This window comes from Narcine bancroftii, chromosome 8 (genome assembly GCF_036971445.1).
Source record: "Narcine bancroftii isolate sNarBan1 chromosome 8, sNarBan1.hap1, whole genome shotgun sequence".
NCBI classification, from domain to species: Eukaryota; Metazoa; Chordata; class Chondrichthyes; order Torpediniformes; family Narcinidae; genus Narcine; species Narcine bancroftii.
The window spans coordinates 75,151,162-75,178,072 of record NC_091476.1 but is presented as its reverse complement, the minus strand read 5'-3'; the positions used below and the strand labels follow the sequence as shown (position 1 = coordinate 75,178,072).

General features: G+C 46.7%; 2 protein-coding genes across 10 annotated transcripts in view; one reads left to right on the top strand and one right to left on the bottom strand.

The window, feature by feature from the left end:
• LOC138740905 (serine protease inhibitor Kazal-type 1-like) overlaps positions 1 to 13,115 on the bottom strand; it is a 28,719-nt gene extending 15,604 nt beyond the window's left edge. Inside the window, exons 1-4 of one of the 3 annotated variants that reach the window (XM_069894212.1) lie at positions 12,933 to 13,115; positions 11,926 to 11,960; positions 10,598 to 10,710; positions 8,343 to 8,475 (exon numbers count right to left, since the gene is read on the bottom strand). In XM_069894212.1, the coding sequence (XP_069750313.1) occupies positions 8,427 to 8,475; positions 10,598 to 10,710; positions 11,926 to 11,960; positions 12,933 to 13,041 (306 nt within the window). In that variant the 5' untranslated portion in view covers positions 13,042 to 13,115 and the 3' untranslated portion in view covers positions 8,343 to 8,426. Of the gene's footprint in view, positions 1 to 6,062; positions 6,120 to 8,342; positions 8,476 to 10,597; positions 10,711 to 11,925; positions 11,961 to 12,932 lie in introns of those variants that run through there. The other 2 variants (XM_069894211.1, XM_069894213.1) reach the window with 2 other exon arrangements.
• The window catches only part of LOC138740903 (serine protease inhibitor Kazal-type 1-like), a 99,890-nt gene that overhangs the window by 29,937 nt on the left and 43,042 nt on the right, over positions 1 to 26,911 (top strand). For 4 of the 7 annotated variants that reach the window (XM_069894200.1, XM_069894202.1, XM_069894203.1 and 1 more), the window contains exons 3-4: positions 13,302 to 13,491; positions 13,577 to 15,736. In XM_069894200.1, coding sequence (XP_069750301.1) covers positions 14,474 to 15,352 — 879 coding nt within the window. In that variant the 5' untranslated portion in view covers positions 13,302 to 13,491; positions 13,577 to 14,473 and the 3' untranslated portion in view covers positions 15,353 to 15,736. Of the gene's footprint in view, positions 1 to 12,954; positions 13,492 to 13,576; positions 15,737 to 26,911 lie in introns of those variants that run through there. The other 3 variants (XM_069894207.1, XM_069894206.1, XM_069894205.1) reach the window with 2 other exon arrangements.

The following is a 26,911-nucleotide window of genomic DNA, read 5'->3' as shown; positions in this document are numbered from 1 at the left end:
ATTCACACACTCATACAGTCACATTCTCTCACACAGTCTCATACACATACAGTCACATTCACGCCAACTGTTTCACACTCACTCACACAATCTCCACACTCACACACACATACAGTCACATTCACACATGCAGTCTCACTCTCACAGTCTCACATTCACTCACACACATGCAGTCACATTCACACACAGTCTCACACACACATTGTCACATTCACACACACTGTTTCCACTCACTCACACACAATACAGTCAGTCACACTCATACAGTCTCACACTCACTCACAGTCTCATACACACACAGTCTCACATTCACATACAGTCACATTCACAAACAGTCTCACTCACACACATACAGTCACATTCACACACAAACAGTCTCTCACACACAGTCTCACACACACATTGTCACATTCACACACACTGTTTCACACTCACTCACACACAATACAGTCAGTCACTCATACAGTCTCACACTCACTCACACAGTCACATTCACACACAGTCTCACTCACACACATAGTCACATTCACACACAAACAGTCTCTCGCACACAGTCACACACATATAGAGTCACATTCACACACAGTCTCACACTCACACACATAGTCACATTCACATTTACACACACAGTCTCACACTCACTAACACATGCATACTTACATTCACACACACAGTCCCACACTCACACTGTCTCACACTCACTCTCACACATATACAGTCACATTCGCACAGTGTCACACTCACTCACACACTGTCTCACACTCACTAACACACACATAATGTCACATTCACACACATAGTTTCACACTCACAGTCTCACACTCACTCTCACACATATAGTCACATTGTAACACACACTGTCTCACACTCACTCACACACACTGTCTCACTCACTCCCACACAGTTTCACACTTACTCACACACACAGTCACACTCAGACACACAGAGTCACATTCACACACACAGTCTCACTCTCATTCACACACAGTCACATTCACTCACACACAGTCTCACACACACATATTCACATTTACACACATGGGCTCACACTCACTCACACACAGTCTCACTCACACACAGAGTCACATTCTCACACACACAGTCTCACACCCACTCACACACACTGTCTCACACTCACTAACACACACATGTCACATTCACACACATAGTTTCACACTCACACACAGTCTCACACTCACTCACACATATACAGTCACATTGTCACACACACTGTCTCACACTCACTCACACACAGTCTCACTCACACACAGTCTCACTCACACAAATAGTCACATTCACACACCATCTCACACTCACTCACACTGTCTCACACAGTCTCACATTCACTCACACACAGTCTCACACTCACTCACACAGACATGGCCACACACACGCACAGTCTCACACTCACTCAAACACTCATAATTCACATTTTAACACAGTCTCACACACACATACTGTCACATTCAGACACAGTCTCACACTCACTCACACACAGACTCACACACGCATACAGTCACATTGACAGTCTCACACTCACTCACACAGTCTCACAGTCACACACATACAGTCACATTCACACTCACAATCTCATGCTCACTCACACACAGTCTCGCACTCACACACAGTCTCACATTCACTCACACACTCATAGTCACATTCTATTACACACAGTCTCACACACACATAGTCACATTCACACAAACTGCCTCATACTCACTCACACAATCTCCACGCTCACGCACAGTCACATTCACACACGCAGTCACACACTCACATACAGTCACATTCAGACACACACAGTCTCACACTCACGCACACATAGTCACATTCACATACACACAGTCGCACACACAGTCACATTTACACACACAGTCTCACACACTCACACACAGAGTCTCTCATTCACACACTCATACAGTCACATTCTCTCACACAGTCTCATACACATACAGTCACATTCACGCCAACTGTTTCACACTCACTCACACAATCTCCACACTCACACACACATACAGTCACATTCACACATGCAGTCTCACTCTCACAGTCTCACATTCACTCACACACATGCAGTCACATTCACACACAGTCTCACACACACATTGTCACATTCACACACACTGTTTCCACTCACTCACACACAATACAGTCAGTCACACTCATACAGTCTCACACTCACTCACAGTCTCATACACACACAGTCTCACATTCACATACAGTCACATTCACAAACAGTCTCACTCACACACATACAGTCACATTCACACACAAACAGTCTCTCACACACAGTCTCACACACACATTGTCACATTCACACACACTGTTTCACACTCACTCACACACAATACAGTCAGTCACTCATACAGTCTCACACTCACTCACACAGTCACATTCACACACAGTCTCACTCACACACATACAGTCACATTCACACACAAACAGTCTCTCGCACACAGTCACACACATATAGAGTCACATTCACACACAGTCTCACACTCACACACATAGTCACATTCACATTTACACACACAGTCTCACACTCACTAACACATGCATACTTACATTCACACACACAGTCCCACACTCACACTGTCTCACACTCACTCTCACACATATACAGTCACATTCGCACAGTGTCACACTCACTCACACACTGTCTCACACTCACTAACACACACATAATGTCACATTCACACACATAGTTTCACACTCACAGTCTCACACTCACTCTCACACATATAGTCACATTGTAACACACACTGTCTCACACTCACTCACACACACTGTCTCACTCACTCCCACACAGTTTCACACTTACTCACACACACAGTCACACTCAGACACACAGAGTCACATTCACACACACAGTCTCACTCTCATTCACACACAGTCACATTCACTCACACACAGTCTCACACACACATATTCACATTTACACACATGGGCTCACACTCACTCACACACAGTCTCACTCACACACAGAGTCACATTCTCACACACACAGTCTCACACCCACTCACACACACTGTCTCACACTCACTAACACACACATGTCACATTCACACACATAGTTTCACACTCACACACAGTCTCACACTCACTCACACATATACAGTCACATTGTCACACACACTGTCTCACACTCACTCACACACAGTCTCACTCACACACAGTCTCACTCACACACAGAGTCACATTCACACACCTAGTCTCACTCACTCACACACTCATACAGTCACATTCTCACACACACAGTCTCACACTCAGTCTCACACCCACTCACACACACTGTCTCACACTCACTAACACACACATAATGTCACATTCACACACATAGTTTCACACTCACACACAGTCTCACACTCACTCACACATATAGTCACATTGTCACACACACTGTCTCACGCTCACTCACACATAGTCTCGCACTCACACACAGTCTCACATTCACTCACACACTCATAGTCACATTCTATTACACACAGTCTCACACACACATAGTCACATTCACACAAACTGCCTCATACTCACTCACACAATCTCCACGCTCACGCACAGTCACATTCACACACGCAGTCACACACTCACATACAGTCACATTCAGACACACACAGTCTCACACTCACGCACACATAGTCACATTCACATACACACAGTCGCACACACAGTCACATTTACACACACAGTCTCACACACTCACACACAGAGTCTCTCATTCACACACTCATACAGTCACATTCTCTCACACAGTCTCATACACATACAGTCACATTCACGCCAACTGTTTCACACTCACTCACACAATCTCCACACTCACACACACATACAGTCACATTCACACATGCAGTCTCACTCTCACAGTCTCACATTCACTCACACACATGCAGTCAAATTCACACACAGTCTCACACACACATTGTCACATTCACACACACTGTTTCACACTCACTCACACACAATACAGTCAGTCACTCATACAGTCTCACACTCACTCACACAGTCACATTCACACACAGTCTCACTCACACACATACAGTCACATTCACACACAAACAGTCTCTCGCACACAGTCACACACATATAGAGTCACATTCACACACAGTCTCACACTCACACACATAGTCACATTCACATTTACACACACAGTCTCACACTCACTAACACACACATACTTACATTCACACACACAGTCCCACACTCACACTGTCTCACACTCACTCTCACACATATACAGTCACATTCGCACAGTGTCACACTCACTCACACACTGTCTCACACTCACTAACACACACATAATGTCACATTCACACACATAGTTTCACACTCACAGTCTCACACTCACTCTCACACATATAGTCACATTGTAACACACACTGTCTCACACTCACTCACACACACTGTCTCACTCACTCCCACACAGTTTCACACTTACTCACACACACAGTCACACTCAGACACACAGAGTCACATTCACACACACAGTCTCACTCTCATTCACACACAGTCACATTCACTCACACACAGTCTCACACACACATATTCACATTTACACACATGGGCTCACACTCACTCACACACAGTCTCACTCACACACAGAGTCACATTCTCACACACACAGTCTCACACCCACTCACACACACTGTCTCACACTCACTAACACACACATGTCACATTCACACACATAGTTTCACACTCACACACAGTCTCACACTCACTCACACATATACAGTCACATTGTCACACACACTGTCTCACACTCACTCACACACAGTCTCACTCACACACAGTCTCACTCACACACAGAGTCACATTCACACACCTAGTCTCACTCACTCACACACTCATACAGTCACATTCTCACACACACAGTCTCACACTCAGTCTCACACCCACTCACACACACTGTCTCACACTCACTAACACACACATAATGTCACATTCACACACATAGTTTCACACTCACACACAGTCTCACACTCACTCACACATATAGTCACATTGTCACACACACTGTCTCACACTCACTCACACACACTGTCTCACTCACTCACACACAGTTTCACACTTACTCACACACACAGTCACACTCAGACACACAGAGTCACATTCACACACACAGTCTCACTCTCATTCACACACAGTCACATTCACTCACACACAGTCTCACACACACATAGTCACATTTACACACATGGGCTCACACTCACTCACACACAGTCTCACTCACACACAGAGTCACATTCACACACAGTTTCACACACACTGTCTCACACACGCATACTGTCACATTCATGCACACAGTCTCACACTCACTCACAGACAGTCACATTCATACACAGTCTCACATTCACTCACACACAGAGTCACATTCACACACATTTTCAGTCACTCACTCACATACAGACTCACACTCACACACAGTCTCATTTACACACACAGTCTCACACTCACTCACACAAATAGTCATATTTACACACAGTCTCACACTCACTCACACACACAGACTCATTCACACACAGTCTCACACTCACTCACACACACTCATTCACACACAGTCTCACACTCACTCACACATGCAGTCTCACACTTACACATAAAGACACACACACAGTCTCACACACACTCACACACAGTCTCACACTCACTCACACAGACATGGCCACACACACGCACAGTCTCACGCTCACTCACACAGTCTCACATGAACTCACACAGACTCACACTCACACACACATACAGTCACATTCACACACACAGTTTCACACTCACTCACATACAGTCTCACACACACATACATTCACACAGTCTCACATTCACTCAGACAGTCTCACACTCACTCACACAGACACCCTCAAACAGATAGTGAACACCCTGACACAGAGCGACACCCAGGATTCGCCCTTCTCCGTCATGCCCACCTCACTAGTGGCCCTTGGGGTGAACTAGCCGCGGGCTCAGCGAGCAGTTTACAAAACTGAGCTCAGGGGGATACCTGGAAGCCTGTCCGTGGGGAGGGGAGGAGGGGGTTCTCCAGGTCCGCTGTGACTCTGGTAACTGACCTGTGGTGTTTGGGCTATGCCAGCTAATGACTGAGGAGTGAATCCTGGAGCTGGACGCCAAATGTGAGCGCTGGTGGGTGGGGGGGGCGGGGGGGCAATGTCTCCTCCGCCCTGCCGGATAAACACTGTATCCAGATACAAGGACTGAGGACGGTTAGTCTCTGCCCCTAAAAAAGTGTCTTCGTCCTCAGAAACAGATACACAGGAGCAACAGATACATTGTGTGGGGCTCTGACACGAAGTGTGGGGGGGGGGGGTGTGTATACGTAGACAGGGCAGCGCATTACAGGCCCTTGTGCTGACCCATGTAAACCTACTCTGCAACAATCTAACCCTTCCCTCTCTCTATTTTTTCTTCCATCAGATTGATAAATGGATGGGAGGGGTGTGGAACAGGAGCAGATCAGTGGGACTAGGGACATGATGGTTGCCATGGACTAGAAGGGCAGAATGGCCTGTTTTTCTGTGTTGTGGAGTTCTAATGCCTGTTAAAAGTTCCAGCTTCTACCACCATCTCTGGCAAGGCATTCCAGGCCCCTGCCACTCTCTGTGTAAAATACTTACCCCTGATATCTTAGACCACACAAGAGTATTAAGTTCAGTTCTGGTCACCTTATTACAGGGAGTATGTGGACATTGTGGAGAGGGGGCAGAGGAGATTTACCAGGATTGGAAAATGTCTCATGAGGCCAGGTTAGCAGAGCTGGGACTTTTCCCTTTAGAGCGAAGAAAGATGAGAGGATACGTGATAAAGGGCGACAAGATTCTGAGAGTCATCGACAGGGTGGACGGCCAGCGCCTGTTTCCCAGAGCGGGATCGGCAAACACCAGAGGACATGTGTACAAAGTGAAGGGAGAGAAGTTTAGGGGTAAGTTTTTTTTACGCAGAGAGTTGTGGGAGCCTGGAATGCCTTCCCAGGGGTGGTGGTGGAGGCTGGAATATTGGGGGAATTTATAAGACCCTTAGACAGGCCCATGGATGGAAGATGGGGTAGGGAGGGAGGGGTTAGATTGTTGAGTAGGTTTCTATAGGTCAGCACAACATTGAGGGCCAAAAGGCCCGTACAATGCTGGAATGGGTGCTGGTTGTCCACCCTGGGGGTGGGGTGGCAGGGGGGGTAATGATTTTGGAGACAGGGTCTGAGTTGTGACCTGGAGACTGACAGTCACCTAAAGGGATGGGTTAAAGCTGATGTTGCTTTTACTCCAGGAGTTTGGGCTTGAGGGGGAAGGCCAGAGATTGTCTGCACCACAACAGGCCATCCAGCCCATCCACTCCTGTCCTGTTGCTCTGTAACCCTTTTTTTCCCTGTGCTCCGTGCCCCCGGCAGATACCACCTCTCACCCACACACTCTAAGTGATTAAACCCTCCCCCCTCCCAGAAATACTTCGGTGCAGGGAAGGTCGAGAGGGAAGAGGGGGAAGCACCATAGCAGGTGGATGGAGCCAGGATGGGATAGCATAGACAACAGGCCAAATGGCCTCCTGTCATGGAGCCATGTGAGCGGAGGGTGGTGGTGACAGAGGGAGGGGTTTCTCATATTACTGACATCCCCAGTGGGGGAGCTTCAGGAGGGAACTGTAATAGGAACCAGGGAGCATGCGGAGAGGCCAGGCAGTGGGAGGTGGTGGTGAGGGGGGTTAACATTCCCCGAGGGAAGGGGAACCAGGGACATGGGGAGCGTGCGGGGTAGGAGCTGATGGTGAGTGGGGGGGGTTAACATGTCCAGTGGAATGGGAATCAGGGGCATGGGGAACAGGCGGGATGGGAGTTGGTGGTGTGGGGCTTAACATTCCTTGGAGGAGGGGAACCAGGGTTGGGGGGGGGTGGGAGGTGGTGGTGAAGGGATTAACGTTTCCTGGGGAATGGGAACCAGGGATTGGGGGGTGGGAGGTGCTGGTGAGGGGATTAACATTCCCCGGGGGAGGGAAAACAAGGATAGGTGGGTGGGAGGTGGTGGTGGTGAGGGGCTTAACAGTTCTCAGGGGATGGGGGATGTGGGAGCTGGTGGTGATGAGGGGGGTTAACATTCCCGGGGAGGGCAACCAGAGTTCGGTGGGGTGGGAGCTGGTGGTGAGGAGGTTAACGTTCCCCAGGGGAGGGGAACCAGGGTTGTGGGGCGGTGGGAGCTGGTGTTGAGGGGTTAATGTCCCCCCCACCCCCAAAGGTAGGCAGCAAGTCCTGCCAGCCTTTGCGACCAGTGCCTCTGCTCCCCCAGCCGAGGTGAGGGGGGGCGGTGAAACCCACGGCAGGGCGCGGTGAATGAGAACTCAGGTGGTCCAGAAGCATTTTGGCTTTTATTCCATGCCCGCGGTGCGGCTGCGATCTCTTCTCCAGGAGACGAGCCCCATGCGTCTAACTGCTAGCCACAGGCCCCGGCCAGCAGCCGCAAATCCTTCATCCCGTCCATCCTGCGGAAGGCAGGAGGGAGAGTTGGTGGGAGCAGTCCACCCCTTGTGACCAATCGGCCCATCCAGTTCAGACTATCTCCCAAATCAACCCACCCTCAGATTCATCCCCCTCTCACACTGTCATCAACCCCAGCAGTCAATTTTCCCCAATGCCAACATTGGGGTTTAGGCCTGGGACATAATTCCCTGAAATTACAGGAAGATGGAGTCGTAACGAGAGCTTTTGGCACCTTGGATCATAGATCCATGGCCTGTGGCCTCCTTTACATCAGAAAGGCTGGGGCTCAGACCAGGCACTTCACTGAACACCTTGATGGTGCCGATCTCCCAGGGGCCACCAATTTCCATTCCCCGTCCCATTCCCTCACTGACGTTTCTGTCCATGGTCTCATGCACGACCACAAATCGGAGGAACACCTCATCTTTCATCTGGGCCCCCTCCCACCTTATGGCATTAATATCGGCTTCTCTGGTTTCTGTTGAAATATCCACGCCCCCCTCCACCTTCCTCACGTCTCCTTTCCTCTCACTTTCTCTCTCTTTCCCTTCTCCCCTCTCTCTTTCCCTTCTCCCCTCTCTCTTTCCCTTCTCCCCTCTCTCTTTCCCTTCTCCCCTCTCTCTTTCCCTTCTCCCCTCTCTCTTTCCCTTCTCCCCTCTCTCTTTCCCTTCTCCCCTCTCTCTTTCCCTTCTCCCCTCTCTCTTTCCCTTCTCCCCTCTCTCTTTCCCTTCTCCCCTCTCTTTCCCTTCTCCCCTCTCTTTCCCTTCTCCCCTCTCTCTTTCCCTTCTCCCCTCTCTCTTTCCCTTCTCCCCTCTCTCTTTCCCTTCTCCCCTCTCTCCCTTCTCCCCTCTCTCTTTCCCTTCTCCCCTCTCTCACCTCTCCCCTCCTCTCTTTTCTCTCCCTCTCTCTCCCCTTTCCCCCTCTCTCTATCCCCTCTTTCACCTCTCCCCCTCTCTTTCCCCCTCACCTCTCTTCCCCTCCTCTTTTTCTCTCCCTCTCTCTTCCCCTCACCTCTCTTTCCCCCCTCTCTCTTCCCCCTCTCTCTTTCCCCTCTCTCTTTCCCCTCACCTCTCTCTTTCCCCTCACCTCTCTTTCCCCATCTCTCTCTTCCCTCTCTCTTCCCCCTCTCTCTCTCTCTCTTCCCCCTCTCTCTCTCTCTTCCCCCTCTCTCTCTCTCTCTTCCCCCTCTCTCTCTCTCTCTTCCCCCTCTCTCTCTCTCTCTTCCCCCTCTCTCTCTCTCTCTTCCCCCTCTCTCTCTCTCTCTTCCCCCTCTCTCTCTCTCTCTTCCCCCTCTCTCTCTCTCTCTTCCCCCTCTCTCTCTCTCTCTTCCCCCTCTCTCTCTCTCTCTTCCCCCTCTCTCTCTCTCTCTTCCCCCTCTCTCTCTCTTTCCCTCTCTCTTTCCCTCTCTCTTTCCCTCTCTCTTTCCCTCTCTCTTTCCCTCTCTCTTTCCCTCTCTCTTTCCCTCTCACCTCTCTTCTCCCTCCTCTCTTTTTCTCCCCCTCTGGCAAGGTATTTAAAATTATGAGGGGACAGACAGATTAAATGTAGGTTGGCTTTTCCCACTGAGGGTGGGTGAGATACAAATCAGAGGATGTGGGTTAAGGGTGAAAAGGGAAAGGTTTAGAGGGAACTTCTTCACACAGAGAGTGGTGGGGTGGGGAACGAGCTGAAGTAGTGTAGTGCGTGTCGAAAGAACCAAAGACTTGTTGATCCAAACAAGGCTTTTATTAACTAAAAGACTGGAGCATATCACAAGTAGGTCGACCAGTCCAAAATGACCTGGTCTGGCTAGGAGCAATCCTTTAAGACCTGCCAGTAGGTGTGGCTACACTCTCAGCCAATCACAGTCATCCTACACTACCATTCTTACATATACATATTGGTGATAGAATCTGTACTATCACAGGTGGTGAATGCAGGGTCGATTTTAACATTTAAGAAGAATTTGGACAGGTCCATGATGGGAGGGGTGTGGATTGGGTGCAGGTCAGTGGGACTGGGCAGAATAATAGTTCAGCACAAACTAGAAGAGCCTGTTTCTGTTCTGTAAACGTTCTGTGGGTCCATGGATGTGTTGAGTGGGGAACAAGAGTGACAGGTAATTATTGTGTAAATCACACTCACCAGCTCTGGAGGCAGATGAGACACCGGTACCCGTAACTGGGGCCATACAGAGTACAAAGTTCACGTACCATCAATGGACACACGGGGAAGTTCAGGATATCATCACAGGAGCTCTGAAATGCACCCACATCAGTTTGATGACCATACAACCACATTTCAGGTTAACCACAGCAATATCCCGATAATCCGACCCATCCAGACCAGATATGTCTTCCTCATTACTGGATGTTAACTCAATAACGCCATGGCCTGTTTTCAATTCACTTATTTTACAGGTGGCGCAGAGGTGCTGAGTTTCCAGGAAACCTCTGAGTTTGAAGGGAGGGGTAAATATTCAAATACTTCTGGACCCCAGGTCTGGACACACCCAATGTGGTTCCGGACCCATGTTCTAGATCCCAACTCCAGACCCACCCAACTTTGTTCCAGGACCGAGGACCAGAATTTTTTTTAATTTTTAAAATTTAATTTAGACATACAGCCCCATAACAGGCCCTTTCAGCCCATGAGTCCACACCACCCAAGTACACCCCATTTACCTACATCCCCAGTATGTATTGAATGGTGGGAGGAATCCGGAGTCTTCGGGGAAAACTCATGCAGGCACATGGAGAATGTGCAAGCTCCTTACAGACAGCGTGGGATTCACATACTCACCATGTTCCAGTCCCCTGGTGTTCAAGATCCCATCTCCAGACACACACAAAAACACACACACACACACACAGAGGCACACACACGGACATAGACAGATGGACACACACACACACACACACACACACACACACACACACACACACGGACACCCACACATGGGCACATGGACACACCCACATATGGACACACACGCACACAGACGGACACACACACGGACGGACAGACATGGACACACACACATGGACACACAGACAGACACAGGGACACGGACACACACACACATACACATGGACACACACACAGACACATCCCAGACTCCCAGATCCTACCCACGTTCCAAAATCCCAGTTCACATTCCAGAATAATGAGTGAACCTGATGCCCCCACCCCACCTTCTTGAGAGGCAGTTGGAGATGGGGGGGGTGAGGGAAAGGAGACCATTCGGCCCATTTTATCAGTGCTAGCCTGAGCAGACCAATCCCACATGCCTACATTTGGGCCACTGCTATTTGGAGCTTTGTGAGACAGGACCCTCTGCCTCTCCCACCCTCTGAGACAGTAAGTCCTGGACTCCCACTTCCACCCCCCCCCACACCAAGACAGGGGCAGTGGGGTGGGTGGTTAGGGGATGGAGCAAGGACTATTCAACCAACGCAAGTCAAAATTCTCACCACAATCTGAGAGGCCTTCCCTCGCGAGACAAGACCTACAGGACAGGAGCAGGGGTTGACATCAGAGGGTAGAACTGAACAGCCCCTTCCCTTCCCCCCTCTAACCCTTCCCCCCTCTAACCCTTCCTATCCCCCTCTAACCCTTCCTATCCCCCTCAAACTCCTTCCCTTCCCCCAACCCCTTCCCTTCCCCCAATCCTTCCTATCCCCGAACCCCTCCTATCCCCCTCTTCCCTCTTTAACTCCTTCCCTTCCCCTCTACCCCTTTCCCCCAACCCCTCCTATACCCAACCCCTTCCCTTCCCCTAACCCGATTCCCCCTCTAATCCCTTCCCTAACCCCTTCTAACCCCTTCCCTCCCCTTACCCCTCCTATTTCCCCTTTAGACCCTTCCCCCTCTAACTGCTTCCCTTCCCATCACCCCTCCTCTCCCCATCCCTCCTATTCCCCCTCTAACCCCTTCGCCAACCCTTCCTACACCCCAACCCCTCCTATCCCTCTAAGCTTTCCTCTCTCTTTACCCCAATGTACCCATTAATCACTTTTGTTAACCCTTTCTCCACCCTTTAATCTCTCTCTATCCCCCTTTAACCCCATCCAGTCCATCTCCCCAAATCCTTCCAGCCATCCGGTCCATCATCCTCTAAACCCTCCCTGGCCTTACAGTTGTCCAAACATTAAACCTTATCTCTGTCCCCACCGATACCACGGCCAGTCCCTCTGCCAGTTCATTCCATGGACCCAGAGGGTCCGCCCTCCAGTCCCCTTTAGTTTTTTCCCCTCCCTCCGTAAACCTGGGAAACAGACAAACTGAGAGCTCTTCTCTCTCTCCTCGAGGCCGCTGTTGGAAAGCCCTGGCGCTACCCCTCGAAACGGAAACTTGACTTAACGCACGCAGTCTTCACGCCTTTCAAGGAGACTGCGGGTGTAGACATGGACCACCCCCTCAGCCCCGAGGCTAACGCGCGCAATGAACCCCCCACCCACCCACCCACCAACCAACCAACCAAGGATGGATACAACACCAGCAAGAAGCAGGAAGAGCCTCGGGAGTCTGTCTTTCCCCATCGCAAACTCAGTGAGTGTGAGCAGAGGGGTCTGAGCTGATGCCAACATCCTTCTGATCACACCACATCCACCAGGCACCCTGGTCCCTGCAGGCGCCTTAATAGGTGACCAAGTAACGACCTTCAAAGCTGGAACTCACTGGGCAACAAAGACTCTTCTTCCTGAACACTTTGGGGGTGGGGTATTTTATAGATGTTGGGGCTGCTAGTCAAGAAGATCGTCGGAAAATGTTCCCATCGCATCCTGTTGTTTAGATACAAAATATTTTTGTGATTTTTTGGGTCTTATTTTGAATTTACTCCAAGCAGACGAGACCATGAAGTTCCCCACTGATCAGTGGCAGATGTGGTGAAAGGTTTCCCCGGGACGCTGCAACCATGGAAAAACGATATCGGGGCAACTGGAATCCGCTAGCGCCGGCCGACTATTGTTGGACGCTGACCCGAGGGGCATCAGATGCCGAGTACAGATGAAAATCAGCGGCAGAACATTTTTAAGGTTGGTTGAACTCACGCAACGTGTCGGCGTTGTAACGCGATAAATTCAATCAAAGTTCATTTAATGTTTCTCCAACTTCCTGCAGGATCCAGCAAATCTGAAGTAAAATCAGATTGAAGTCATCTGTCGTCATCCCCAATTGTTTTTTATCACGAGGCAAACTTTTTGAAAAACTTTGTTGTCCAATGGAACGGGGGAACCATCAGCTCCGCCTCTCACTCACAGCAAGATTCTGTCTGACAGGCGTAGGCAGGGTGAGTCGCTGGCGCCCATTCCCCAAGGCGGGAGCAGTAAACAAACACCAGAAGACGACTGTACAAGGTGAAGGGAAGGAAGTTCAGGGGAGACTTTTTTTTAAACACAGAGAGTTGTGGGGGCCTGGAATGCCTTGCCGGGGGTGGTGGGGGAGGCTCGAACATTAGGGGCATTTAAAAGAAGGCTCACCAGCAGATATACTTTATGGAGGGATTCGGGAAAACTCTTGCAAACATCTACAGATGGAGATTGTACTGACCGTTTGCATCACTGCCTGGTACGGAGGCGCCAACTCTTCGGACAAGAAAAATCCTCCAGAGGGTGGTCAACGTGGCTTGCAGCATCATATAGACACCAGACTCCACTCCATCGAGGACAGGGGTTGTCTTAAGAAAGCAGCCTCTCTCCTCAAGGACCCCCCCCCCCCAGCACTCACTCGGCTCCCGTCAGGAAGGGGGTCCAGGATGCTGAAGACGAGTATCCAGCGGCACAAGGAAGGCTTCTTCCGCCCGCCAGCAGATTCCTGAATGGGCCACGACTCCCAGGCACAGCCTCACTTCCTCTCCTTTCCACTAATTTATTTATTTTTAAATGTAATGTATAGGAATGTTTGTGAAGCTGCCACAAAACACCAAATTTTTGACACGTTCATGACAATAAATTCTGATCCTGATAGGCATCTGGATGCAAGAAATATTGAGGGATATGGGTGTGAGGGAGTAGGGTTATGGGTGTGAGTGAGGGGTTTACATGGTTCAGCACCGCATCATGGGGCAAAGGGCCTCGACTGTGCTGGAATATTCTATGTTCTAACCTACACTCACAGGAGGATCTGCGTGGACTCCAGCCAATCCTGGGGCAGTGGGATCAGTGTGGGGACTGGCACAGGGCTGTGGGAAGAGAGTGGGGCAGTAGGATCAGTGTGGGGACTGACACGGGGCTGTGGGGAGAGAATGGGTTCTGGGAACCTGTGAATATCCCTCTCAGTAACAGGTATATTTTGTTGGATGCTGTTGAGGGTGATGACCTGACAGAAGCTGGCAGCAGTGACCAGGTCGCTGGCACTGAGCCTGGCATGGTGGACCAAAAGGTAAAGAGGAATGCAGTGGTCATTGGGGACTCCATTGTCAGAAATACAGACAGGAGATTCTGTGAGCCAGATAGGTATGCCCGCATGGTGTGCTGCCTCCCAGGTGCAAGGGTGCGGGATATCTCAAATCGGGTCCAGGGTATTCTAAAAGGGGAAGGCAAACAGCCTGATGTCTTGGTACATGTGGGTACCAATGACATAGATAAAAAGGAGGAAGTACTGAAAAAGGATTACAGAGAGCTAGGACAGAAACTAAGAAATAGGACAGCCAGGGTGGTGATCTCTGGTTTGCTACCTGTGCCAAGTGCAACTGAGGACAAAAATGGAAGGTTAAGAAAAATGAATGTGTGGCTGAGGGGCTGGTGTAAAGGACAGGGTTTTGGCTTCTTGGATCATTGGGATCTCTTTTGGGGAAGGCATGACCTCTACAAGAAGGATGGGTTACACCTAAACCTAAAAGGGGTCAATATATTGGCAGCCAGGTTTAGTACAGCCGTCAGGTGCGGTTTAAACTAATTTGGCAGGGGGGTGGGAACCTGTATGATAGGGCAAAGGACAGAAAAGAGAAAACAGGAAAAGTTAGGTTAGGCAGCGAAAGTAACAAATCAGAAAGAGCAAGGAGGGTGAAAAAAGCAAATCTGAAGGCTTTATATCTTTTTTTTATTTTTTATTTTTCACACCATAAATCACGTTAGCCATGATATACACTTTTTCTTTTTCACACATATACAGTGTCTTTTTCTCCCCCCCCTTCCCTCCTCCCAAGCCACCCCCCCACCCCCCCTCTCATCCATTTTAGGTATACAATCTAGGTTGCATTAAGCCAGTCAGACAATGTTGTCATTCAACAAAAATACACCAGAAATTCTACTGAGTCCATTCTTTTCTTTTCTTCTCCTTCCATCAACTTAGGTAATGTTTGTTCCCGGTAGGTTTTCGCTATTGTATTTAATGTAAGGCTCCCATACTTGTTCGAATATTTCAATATTATTTCTTAAACTATATGTTATTTTTTCTAATGGAATACATTTATTCATTTCTATATACCATTGTTGTATTTTCAAATTATCTTCCAATTTCCAGGTTGACATAATACATTTTTTTGCTACGGCTGGGGCTATCTTAACAAATCTTTTTTGTGCATCCTCCAAGTCAATTCCAAATTCGTTATTTTTCATGTTACTTAGGAGAAAGATCTCTGGATTCTTTGGTATATTGTTTTCTGTTATTTTATTTAATATCTGATTGAGATCTTACCAAAATTTTTCTACTCTCTCACATGTCCAGATTGCATGAATTGTTGTTCCCCTTTCTTTTTTACATCGAAAACATCTATCAGATACTGTTGGGTCCCATTTATTTAACTTTTGCGGTGTAATGTATAGTCTGTGTAACCAATTATATTGTATCATACGTAGCCTCGTATTTATTGTATTTCTCATCGTTCCAGAACATAATTTCTCCCATGTTTCCTTTTTTATCTTTATATTTAAATCTTGTTCCCATTTTTGTTTAGTTTTACCATTTGTTTCCTCATTCTCCTTTTCTTGCAGTTTAATATACATATTTGTTATAAATCTTTTGATTATCATTGTATCTGTAATCACATATTCAAGGTTATTTCCCTCTGGTAAACTCAAATTGCTTCCTAATTTATCCTTCAAGTAGGATCTCAGTTGGTAATATGCCAGCGCTGTATCTCCAGTTATATTGTACTTATCTCTCATTTGTTCAAAGGATAAGAATCTACTTCCTGAAAAACAATTTTCTATTCTTTTAATCCCTTTTTTTCCCCATTCTCTAAAGGAAAGGTTATCTATTGTAAAAGGGAATAGCTTATTTTGCGTCAATATTAGTTTTGGTAATTGATAATTTGTTTTATTTCTTTCTACATGAATCTTCTTCCAAATATTGAGGAGATGATGTAATACTGGAGAAGTTCTATGTTGTACCAATTTTTCATCCCATTTATATAATATGTGTTCAGGTATCCTTTCCCCTATTTTATCTAATTCTAATCTCGTCCAGTCTGGTTTTTCCCTTGTTTGATAAAAATCTGATAGGTATCTTAATTGTGCGGCTCTATAATAATTTTTGAAGTTTGGCAATTGTAAGCCTCCTTGTTTATACCATTCTGTTAATTTATCTAGTACTATCCTCGGTTTCCCCCCTCTCCATAAAAATTTCCTTATTATTTTCTTTAACTCTTTGAAGAATTTTTCTGTCAGTTGTATTGGCAATGCCTGAAATAAGTATAGTATCCTTGGAAAAATGTTCATTTTAATACAGTTTATCCTTCCTATCAGTGTTAGTGGTAGCTCTTTCCAATGCTCTAAATCGTCCTGTAATTTTTTCATTAGTGGATTGTAATTGAGTTTATATAATTGGCCTAGATTTTTGTTTATTTGTACACCTAGGTATCTTATTGCCTGCATTTGCCATCTGAATGGGGATTCCTTCTTAAATTTTGAGAAATCCGCATTATTCATAGGCATTGCTTCACTTTTATTTACGTTTATCTTGTATCCCGACACTTCTCCATATTCCTTCAATTTCTTATATAATTCTTTTATTGATAGTTCTGGTTCTGTTAAGTACACTATCACATCATCCGCAAATAGACTGATTTTATATTCCCTGTCTTTTATTTTTATTCCTTTCATATTATTATCTATTCTTATCAATTCTGCTAGTGGTTCTATAGCTAGCGCAAACAATAACGGTGATAGTGGGCATCCCTGCCGCGTTGACCTGCTTAAGTTAAATTGCTTTGATACATGTCCATTTACTGTCACTTTCGCAAATGGTCCCTTATATAATGCTTTAATCCAATTAATATACTTCTCCGGTAAACTGAATTTTTGCAATACTTTGAACAAATAATTCCATTCTACTCTGTCGAAGGCCTTCTCTGCGTCTAAAGCAACTGCTACTGCAGGTGCTTTATTTCCTTCTACTGCATGAATTAAGTTAATAAATTTACAAATATTGTCTGTTGTGCGTCTTTTTTTGATAAATCCAGTTTGGTCTAAATTTACCATTTTCGGTACCTGTTCTGCTAATCTGTTTGCTAATAGTTTAGCTATTATCTTATAATCTGTGTTTAGCAAAGATATTGGTCTATATGACGCTTGTGAGAGTGGATCTTTCCCTTGTTTTAGTATCACTGTAATTATTGCTGTTTTACATGAATCTGGTAAGTTTTGTGTCTCATCAATCTGGTTGATTACATCCAGGAGGGGCGGTATTAATAAGTCTTTAAATGTTTTGTAGAATTCTATTGGGAGTCCATCCTCTCGTGGTGTCTTATTATTTGGTAATTTTTTTATTATCTCTTGTATTTCTACTGTTCCAAATGGTTCTGTTAATTTATTTTGTTCCTCTATTTGTAGTTTTGGTAGTTCAATTTTCGTCAAAAATTCATCTATTTTCCCTTCTTTCCCTTCGTTTTCAGTTCGGTATAATTGTTCATAGAATTCTCTGAAGTTTTCCTTAATTTCTTTTGGATTATATGTAATTTGTTTGTCTTTTTTCCTTGTTGCCAATACCATTTTCTTAGTTTGCTCTGTCTTAAGCTGCCATGCTAAGATTTTGTGTGTTTTTTCACCTAGTTCATAATATTTCTGTTTTGTCTTCATTATATTCTTCTCCACCTTATATGTTTGTAATGTTTCATATTTTATTTTTTTATCCGCCAATTCTCTTCTTTTGGTTGTATCTTCCTTTATTGCTAATTTTTTTTCTATGTTTACTATTTCCCTTTCCAACTGCTCTGTTTCCTGATTATAGTCCTTCTTCATCTTGGTTACATAACTTATTATTTGCCCTCTAATGAATGCTTTCATTGCGTCCCATAGTATAAACTTATCTTCCACTGATTCCGTATTTACTTCAAAATACATTTTAAATTGTTTTTCAATAAATTCTCTAAAATCCTGTCTTTTAAGTAGCATGGGGTTTAATCTCCATCTATACATTCTTGGAGGGATGTCCTCTAGCTTTACTGTCAGTATTAAGGGTGAATGGTCCGATAGCATTCTCGCTTTATGTTCTGTTTTTCTTACTCTATCCTGCATACTAGCTGATAACAAAAATAGGTCTATTCTTGAGTATGTTTTATGTCTAGTCGAGTAGTATGAGTATTCCTTTTCTTTTGGGTTTTGTTTCCTCCATATGTCCACAAGTTTCATTTCTTGCATTGATTTAATTATAAATTTGGTTACTTTGTTCTTCCTGTTAATTTTTTTCCCTGTTTTATCCATATTTGGATCCAAATTCAGATTGAAATCCCCTCCTATTAGTATGTTCCCTTGCGTATTAGCTACCTTCAAAAAGATATCTTGCATAAACTTTTGATCTTCTTCGTTAGGTGAATATATATTAAGTAGATTCCAAAGCTCCGAATATATCTGACATTTTACCATAACATATCTCCCTGCTGGATCTATTACTTCCTCTTCTATTTTAAATGGCATATTTTTGCTAATTAATATAGCCACTCCTCTTGCTTTTGAATTATACGATGCTGCTATTACATGTCCTACCCAATCTCTCTTTAATTTCTTGTGCTCCAATTCAGTTAAGTGTGTTTCTTGGACAAATGCTATATCTATTTTTTCCTTTTTCAGTAAGTTTAGTAGTTTCTTCCTTTTAATTTGGTTATGTATTCCATTAATATTTATAGTCATATAGTTCAGCGTAGCCATTTTATATTTTGTTTATCTTCTCTTTCCGTTTTTCCATCATTACCTTTCCTCCTTTTCCATTTCAGTTTTCTTATTTTCAACTCTTTACAAGACAACATTCCTACAACATCTAACATTTTCCTTATTCTCCTATTTCTATCTTCTTTATCCCCAATCTCCCCTTCCCCTCCTGAGTTGTCTTTATCCCTTGTCGGACAACCACATCTCCCCTCTCCATTTGGATTTGCGAATCCACTCGCAAGCGTCAACTGATTTTGCAGTGACCGCTCTTTTCCCCCACCCAGCCCCCCCCAGAAAAGATTTCACTTTTCATATGTCACAAAGGTCACTCTTTTAATTTCCTTCTTATTCTCTCTATTCCATTACCTTCCCTTATTAATTCTTGTCTATACTACCTATATTTTCCTCTAATTACAGATACTTTAACGTATGCACATTGTCTCTATTCACTCTTATACCTCTTTACCCGCATACATATCAATCGTGGTCATTTTTACCCTCATTACCCGTCTTCATCCCTCAGTCTATTTTTGTCTTTACCCACATACATATCAATCGTGATCATTTTTACTCTCATTACCCGTCTTCATCCCTCAGTCTATTTTTGTAATTGTTCCGCAAATTTTCGTACTTCTTCTGGATCCGAGAACAGTCTGTTTTGTTGTCCTGGAATAAATATTTTCAATACCGCAGGATGCTTCAGTATAAATTTATACCCTTTCTTCCATAAAATCGCCTTTGCTGTATTGAACTCTTTTCTCTTCTTTAGGAGTTCAAAACTTATATCTGGATAAATGAAGATTTTTTGCCCTTTATACTCCAGTGGTTTGTTGCCCTCTCTTACTTTTTCCATTGTCTTCTCCAGTACCTTTTCTCTTGTAGTATATCTTAGGAATTTTACTACAATAGATCTTGGTTTTTGTTGTGGTTGTGGTTTAGAGGCCAATGCTCTATGTGCCCTTTCTATTTCCATTTCTTGCTGTAGTTCTGGACATCCTAGGGTCTTAGGGATCCACTCTTTTATAAACTCCCTCATATTCTTGCCTTCTTCATCTTCCTTAAGGCCCACTATCTTTGTTATTTCTTCTGTTATAATTTTCCATTATATCTATTTTTTGAGCTAGTAGTTCTTGTGTCTCTTTAGTTTTTTTATTAGATTCCTCCAATTTCTTTTTTAAGTCTTCTACCTCCATTTCTGCTGCTACTGCCCGTTCTTCCATCTTGTCCATTTTTTTCCCCATTTCTGTTAAGGTCATATCTATTTTATTCACTTTCTCTTCTGTGTTGTTTATTCTTCTTCTTAAATCATTGAATTCCTGTGTTTGCCATTCTTTAAATGACTCCATGTATCCTCTAACAAGAGAAAGTATATCCTTTACCTTGCCTTTCCCTTCATCTATTTCACTGTATTCTTCCTCTTCTTCTTCCTCTGGGTTGGCCATCTGTTGTTTCTTTGTTGCCCTTTCCTTCTCTTCTTTCTTGTTTTCATTGTTTTCTGTGGTCTCTTCTTGCTGCAGGTGTTCTGCAGCTGTCGTTGCCGGCTGTGGAGATCGACTCCCCAGCTGGTCCCCCCTCCCGTCGGTGTGTTTTTTTTCATGCGCGGTTGCGCACTTTTACTCGACTCTGCGAGCCATTGTTGTAGTTCTTTTTCTACCGACCTGAGGAAGCGGGCTTCTCTCTCCACAGCGGGCCTCTTTGGACAGGTAAGGCCTTCTCTTTCTTCCTCCGTTGTCTTCTCTTCCTCTCTTCTTACCGTTGATTTTGATTTTTCTTTTTTTGTCGCCATCTTCTTTCCACCTTTATACTCACTTTTCTTTAACTTTTATTTCTGTGCCTTTGTATTTTCTCTTGTTTTTCCCGACTTTTCTGGAGAGGGCTGGAGTTCACCGTCCGGCCACTACTCCATCACGTGACTCCTCAAGGCTTTATATCTTAATGCAAGAAGCATTCAGAACAAGGTAGATGAATTAGCTGTGAAAATTGAGAAAAACAAATATGATTTGATTGGGATTACAGAAACATGGCTGCAGGGTGGGCAAGCCTGGGAACTTAACATCCCGGGGTATACGATATTTAGGAGGGATCGGCAAGAAAGCAAAGGGGGTGGGGTAGTATTGATGGTGAGAGAAGGGACCGACACGATTGACAGGAAGGATATTAACTCAGAAGATGCGGAATCTATATGGGTAGAACTGAGGAATAGCAAGGGGCGGAAAACGTTAGTGGGGGTGGTATATAGGCCTCCAAATAGTAGTGTAGAAGTGAGGGAAGGCATTAAAAGAGAAATTAGAAAAGCGTGCAATAAGGGAACAGCTGTCATCATGGGAGATTTTAATTTGTATATAGATTGGACTAGTCAAATTGGTAAAAATACAGAGGAGGAGGAATTCCTTGAATGTTTACGGGACGGTTATCTGGACCAATATGTCGAGGAACCAACTCGGGAGCAGGCCATTTTAGATTGGGTATTATGCAATGATAAGGGGCTAATCAGCAATCTTGTTGTGTGAGGCCCTTTGGGTAGGAGCAATCACAATAAGATCGAATTCACACTCGACATGGAGAGTGATGAAATTAAAACCGAGACTAAGGTCCTGAATTTAAATAAAGGGAATCATGATGGTATGAGACGGGAGTTGAGTAAGATTGATTGGGTGGTGTTTATGGGGGAGTTGACTGTGGATAGACAATGGAAAGCATTCACAGATCTAATGGAGAAATTGCAAAAATCATTTATACCGGTTTGGCATAAAAATAAACCAAAAAAGGTGACTCAACCGTGTATAACAAGGGAAATTAGAGACAGCATTAGGTCCAAAGAGAGAGCATATCAATTGGCCAAAAAAAGTACCGCAACCGAAGACTGGGAGCAGTTCAAGATGCACCAAAGGAGGACAAAGAGATTAATCAAGAGAGCAAAAATAAATTACGAAATTAAGCTTGCGGCAAACATAAAAACCGACTGCAAAAGCTTTTATAAATATGTCAAGAGGAAAAGATTGGTGAAATCCAGAGTAGGTCCTTTGCAGTCGGAATCAGGGGAATATATAATGGGGAATAAGGAAATGGCAGACCAATTAAATTCTTACTTTAGTTCTGTTTTTACAAGAAAGGATACAAATAACCTCCCAAGGATGTTGGGAAACATAGAGACTAATGCAAGGGAGGAACTGAAAGAAATCAGTATCTCTAAGGACATGGTCTTGGGGAAATTGATGGGATTGAAGGCAGATAAATCCCAAGGGCCTGATAATCTACATCCTAGGGTACTCAAGGAAGTGGCCATTCAGAGAGCAGATGCTTTAAGAATTATTTTCCAGAACTCGATAGACTCAGGATCGGTACCCATGGATTGGAGGGTAGCTAATGTTACCCCACTAATTAAAAAGGGGGGTAGAGAAAAAGCGGGGAATTATCGGCCGGTGAGCCTTACATCAGTAGTGGGCAAAATGGTGGAATCCATTATTAAGGATGTAATAGCGGAGCATATGACTAGCAGAGAAGGGATCGGACGGAGTCAACATGGATTTACAAAAGGTAAATCGTGCTTGACAAATCTATTGGAATTCTTTGAGATGGTGACAGGTAAAATAGATGGGGGAGAGCCAGTGGATGTGGTGTACCTGGACTTCCAAAAGGCCTTCGATAAGGTCCCGCATAAGCGACTGGCTTCCAAAATCAAGGCTCATGGGATTGGAGGCAAAGTATTGATGTGGATTGAGAATTGGCTGGCAGGTAGAAGACAGAGAGTTGGGATAAACGGCTCATTTTCTGAGTGGCAGGCGGTGACCAGTGGGGTGCCACAGGGATATATACTGGGATCCCAGCTGTTCACAATTTACATTAATGATCTGGATGAGGGGATTGGATGTAATATCTCCAAATTTGCAGATGACACTAAGCTAGGAGGGGTTGTGTGCACGGAAGAGGGGGTCAGGAAGCTCCAGTGTGATTTCAATAAATTGAGGGACTGGGCAGCTACATGGCAAATGCACTACAATGTGGTTAAATGTGAGGTTATCCACTTTGGTAATACAAACCGGAGGGCAGATTACTATTTGAATGGCAATAGATTAAGAGATGGGGAAGTGCAGAGAGACCTAGGGGTACTTGTACACCAGTCTGAAGGCGAGCATGCAGGTACAGCAGGCGGTTAAAAAGGCAAATGGTATGTTGGCCTTCATATCAAGAGGGTTTGAGTATAGGAACAAGGATACCTTACTGCAGCTGTTGGAGTATTGTGTGCAGTTTTGGTCACCTTATCTAAGGAAGGATGTTCTTGCAATGGAGGGAGTGCAGAGGCGATTCACCAGGCTGATACCTGGAATGGCAGGAATGACTTATGAGGAAAGATTGCGCAAATTGGGATTGTACTCGCTGGAGTTTAGAAGATTGAGAGGGGATCTCATAGAGACATATAAAATTCTGGCATGACTGGACAGAGTGGATGCAGATGGGATGTTTCCAATGATGGGAAAATCCAGAACCCGGGGCCATGGGTTGAGGATAATAGGCAAAGCATTTAGGACCGAGATGAGGAGGAATTTCTTTACCCAGAGGGTGGTAAATCTGTGGAATTCATTGCCACAGAGGGCAGTAGAGGCAGGTTCATTAAATATATTTAAGAGGGAATTAGATCTATTTCTTCAGTATAAGGGTATTAAAGGTTACGGAGAGAAGGCGGGGACGGGGTACTGAACTTTAAGATCAGCCATGATCTCGTTGAATGGCGGAGCAGGCTCGAAGGGTTGAATGACCTACTCCTGCTCCTATCTTCTATGTTTCTATGGAACAGTGTGGGGTCTGACACAGAGCTATGGGGAGAGAGCGGGGCAGTGGGATCAGTGTGGGGACTGACACGAGGTGTGGGGAGAGAGTAGGACAGTGGGATCAGTGTGGGGACTGATACAGGGCCGTGGGGAGGGAGCGGGGCAGTGGGATCAGTGTGGAGACTGATAAGGGGCCGTGGGGAGAGAACGGGGCAGTGGGATCAGTGTGGGGTCCAACACAAGGCTTCGGGAGACACTGAAAATTCAAACCAGCGTAACTTTGAAACATCATAAGTCGGCCCGTTGCCAGGTGGGTTAGGGTCTATCTGTACTGTACAGTCCAACAGTAGTGGATGTGTGTACACAGAGTGTGTGGGATGTTGTGCAGCCTGTGCATTGGGTTGAGGACGCGTCTTGGACATCCCACCTCTCCCCCCCCCCCCCCACTGCAGGAATTCAGCATATTCCGATCCCAGGCTCTCACCTGCCCCTGCAGGTGCCGGGATTGAGTCCGGGATGGGACAGTCCCTTCCCTCAGGCTACTTGACCTTGACCTGCTGCAACTTGAGAAGGCTGATGAGTGTCTGGAATCTCTCAGTTCCCTCTGTCCCTGCGGAGAGTGCTGAACTGTGACACTTTGGAACAGGATGTCCCAGATATAAGGGCTGCAACTCGGACCTGCTCCACCTGGCCTGCAGTCAACGGCAGCACCATGAAAGCCCCAACCACCCTGACCGCCGTCCTGGCCCTTGCATTAACCCGTGAGTCATGCTTCAGTCCACAAACCCCAGTTTAATCTTCAGCTGGGAGAGGATGGATAGTGTCTCTGGAGAGAAGCAGGCGGGCAACATTTCCCATCGTGACCCTGAGTAATGGGGAATCTGTGGGGTGGGGGTGGGGGAATTGAAAGGGGGCAGTGCCATTGTGGAGTGGTTAAAAATGGGAGAGAGGTGGAGGGTGGGGAGAGGTGGAAAGAGGATGGGGGAAAGGTGAATAGATGAGAGGTGGAGGAGAGGTGTAGAGAGGGTGGGGAAGAGGTGGAGAGAGGATGAGGGAGGTGGAGTTGGGGAGAGGTGTAGAGAGGGTGGGGCAGAGGTGAAGAGGGAGGGTGGGGGAGAGGTGGAGAGAGGGTCGGGGAGAGGTACAGAAAGGATGAGGGAGGTGGAGGTGGAGAGAGGGTGGACGAGAGGTGGAGAGAGGGTGGGGAGAGATGGAGAGAGGGTGGGAAAGGTAGAGGTGGGGGGTGAGGTGGAGGGAGGATGGGGAAAGGTGGAGAGAGGTGAAGGAGGGGTTGAGGTGGATGAGAGGTGGAGAGAGGATGGGGAGAGGTGCAGAAAGAGGGTGGGAGAGGTGGAGGGAGGATGGGGAGAGGTGGAGAGAGGGTGAGGGAGGTGGAGGTGCGTGTGAGGTGCAAAGAGGGTGGGGGAGAGGTGTAGAGAGGGTGGGGGAGAGGTACAGAGAGGGTGGGGGAGAGGTACAGAGAGGGTGGGGGAGGTGGAGGTGGGGTTGAGGGGGAGAGAGGTGGAGAGAGGGTGGGGGAGAGGTAGAGTTGGGGGTGAGGTGGAGGGAAGATGGGGAAGAGGTGGAGAGGGTGAGAGAGGTGGAGGAGGGGTTGAGGTGGGGGTGAGGTGGAGCAAGGATGGGGAGAGGTGGAGAGAGAGTGGTAGAGGTGGAGTTGGGGTGAGGTGGAGGGAGGATGGAGAGAGGGTGAGGGAGGTGAAGGTGGAGAGAGGGTGGGGGGAGGTGAAGCGAGAGGGTGGAGGAGAGGTACAGAAAGGGTGGGGGAGGTGAAGGAGAGGTTGAGGTGGAGTGTGGGTGGATGAGAGGTGGAGAGTGGGTGGGGGAGAGGTGGAGAGAGGGTGGGGGAGAGGTGGGGGTGAGGTGGAGGGAGAGGTGGAGAGAGGGTGAGGTGGAGGTGGGGGTGAGGTGAAGGATGGGGAGAGGTGGAGAGAGGGTGAGGGAGAGAGGCAGAGAGAGGGTGGGGGTGAGGTGGAGAGAGGGTGGGGAGGCAGAGAGAGGGTGGGGAAAGGTGGAGAGAGGGTGGGGGAGAGGCAGAGAGAGGGTGGAGAGAGGTGGAGAGAGGGTGAGGAAGAGGTGGAGAGAGGGTGAGGGAGGTGGAGGTGACAGTGAGGTGTAGACGGGGTGTGGGAGAGGTGGAGAGAGTGTAGGGGTGAGGTCGAGAGAGGGTGGGGGAGAGGTGGAGAGAGGGTGGGGGTGAAGTGGAGAGAGGATGGAGGTGAGTGGGGAGAGGCAGAGAGAGGGTGGAGAGAGGTGGAGAGAGGGTGAGGAAGAGGTGGAGAGAGGGTGAGGAAGAGGTGGAGAGAGGGTGAGGGAGGTGGAGGTGACAGTGAGGTGTAGACGGGGTGTGGGAGAGGTGGAGAGAGTGTAGGGGTGAGGTCGAGAGAGGGTGGGGGAGAGGTGGAGAGAGGGTGGGGGTGAAGTGGAGAGAGGATGGAGGTGAGTGGGGAGAGGCAGAGAGAGGGTGGGGGTGAGGGAGAGGGTGGGAAGAGGCAGAGAGAGCGTGGGGGTGAGGTGTAGAGAGGGTGGGGAAGAGGTGCAGAGAGGGTGGGGGTGAAGTAGAGAGAGAGTGTGGGAGAGAT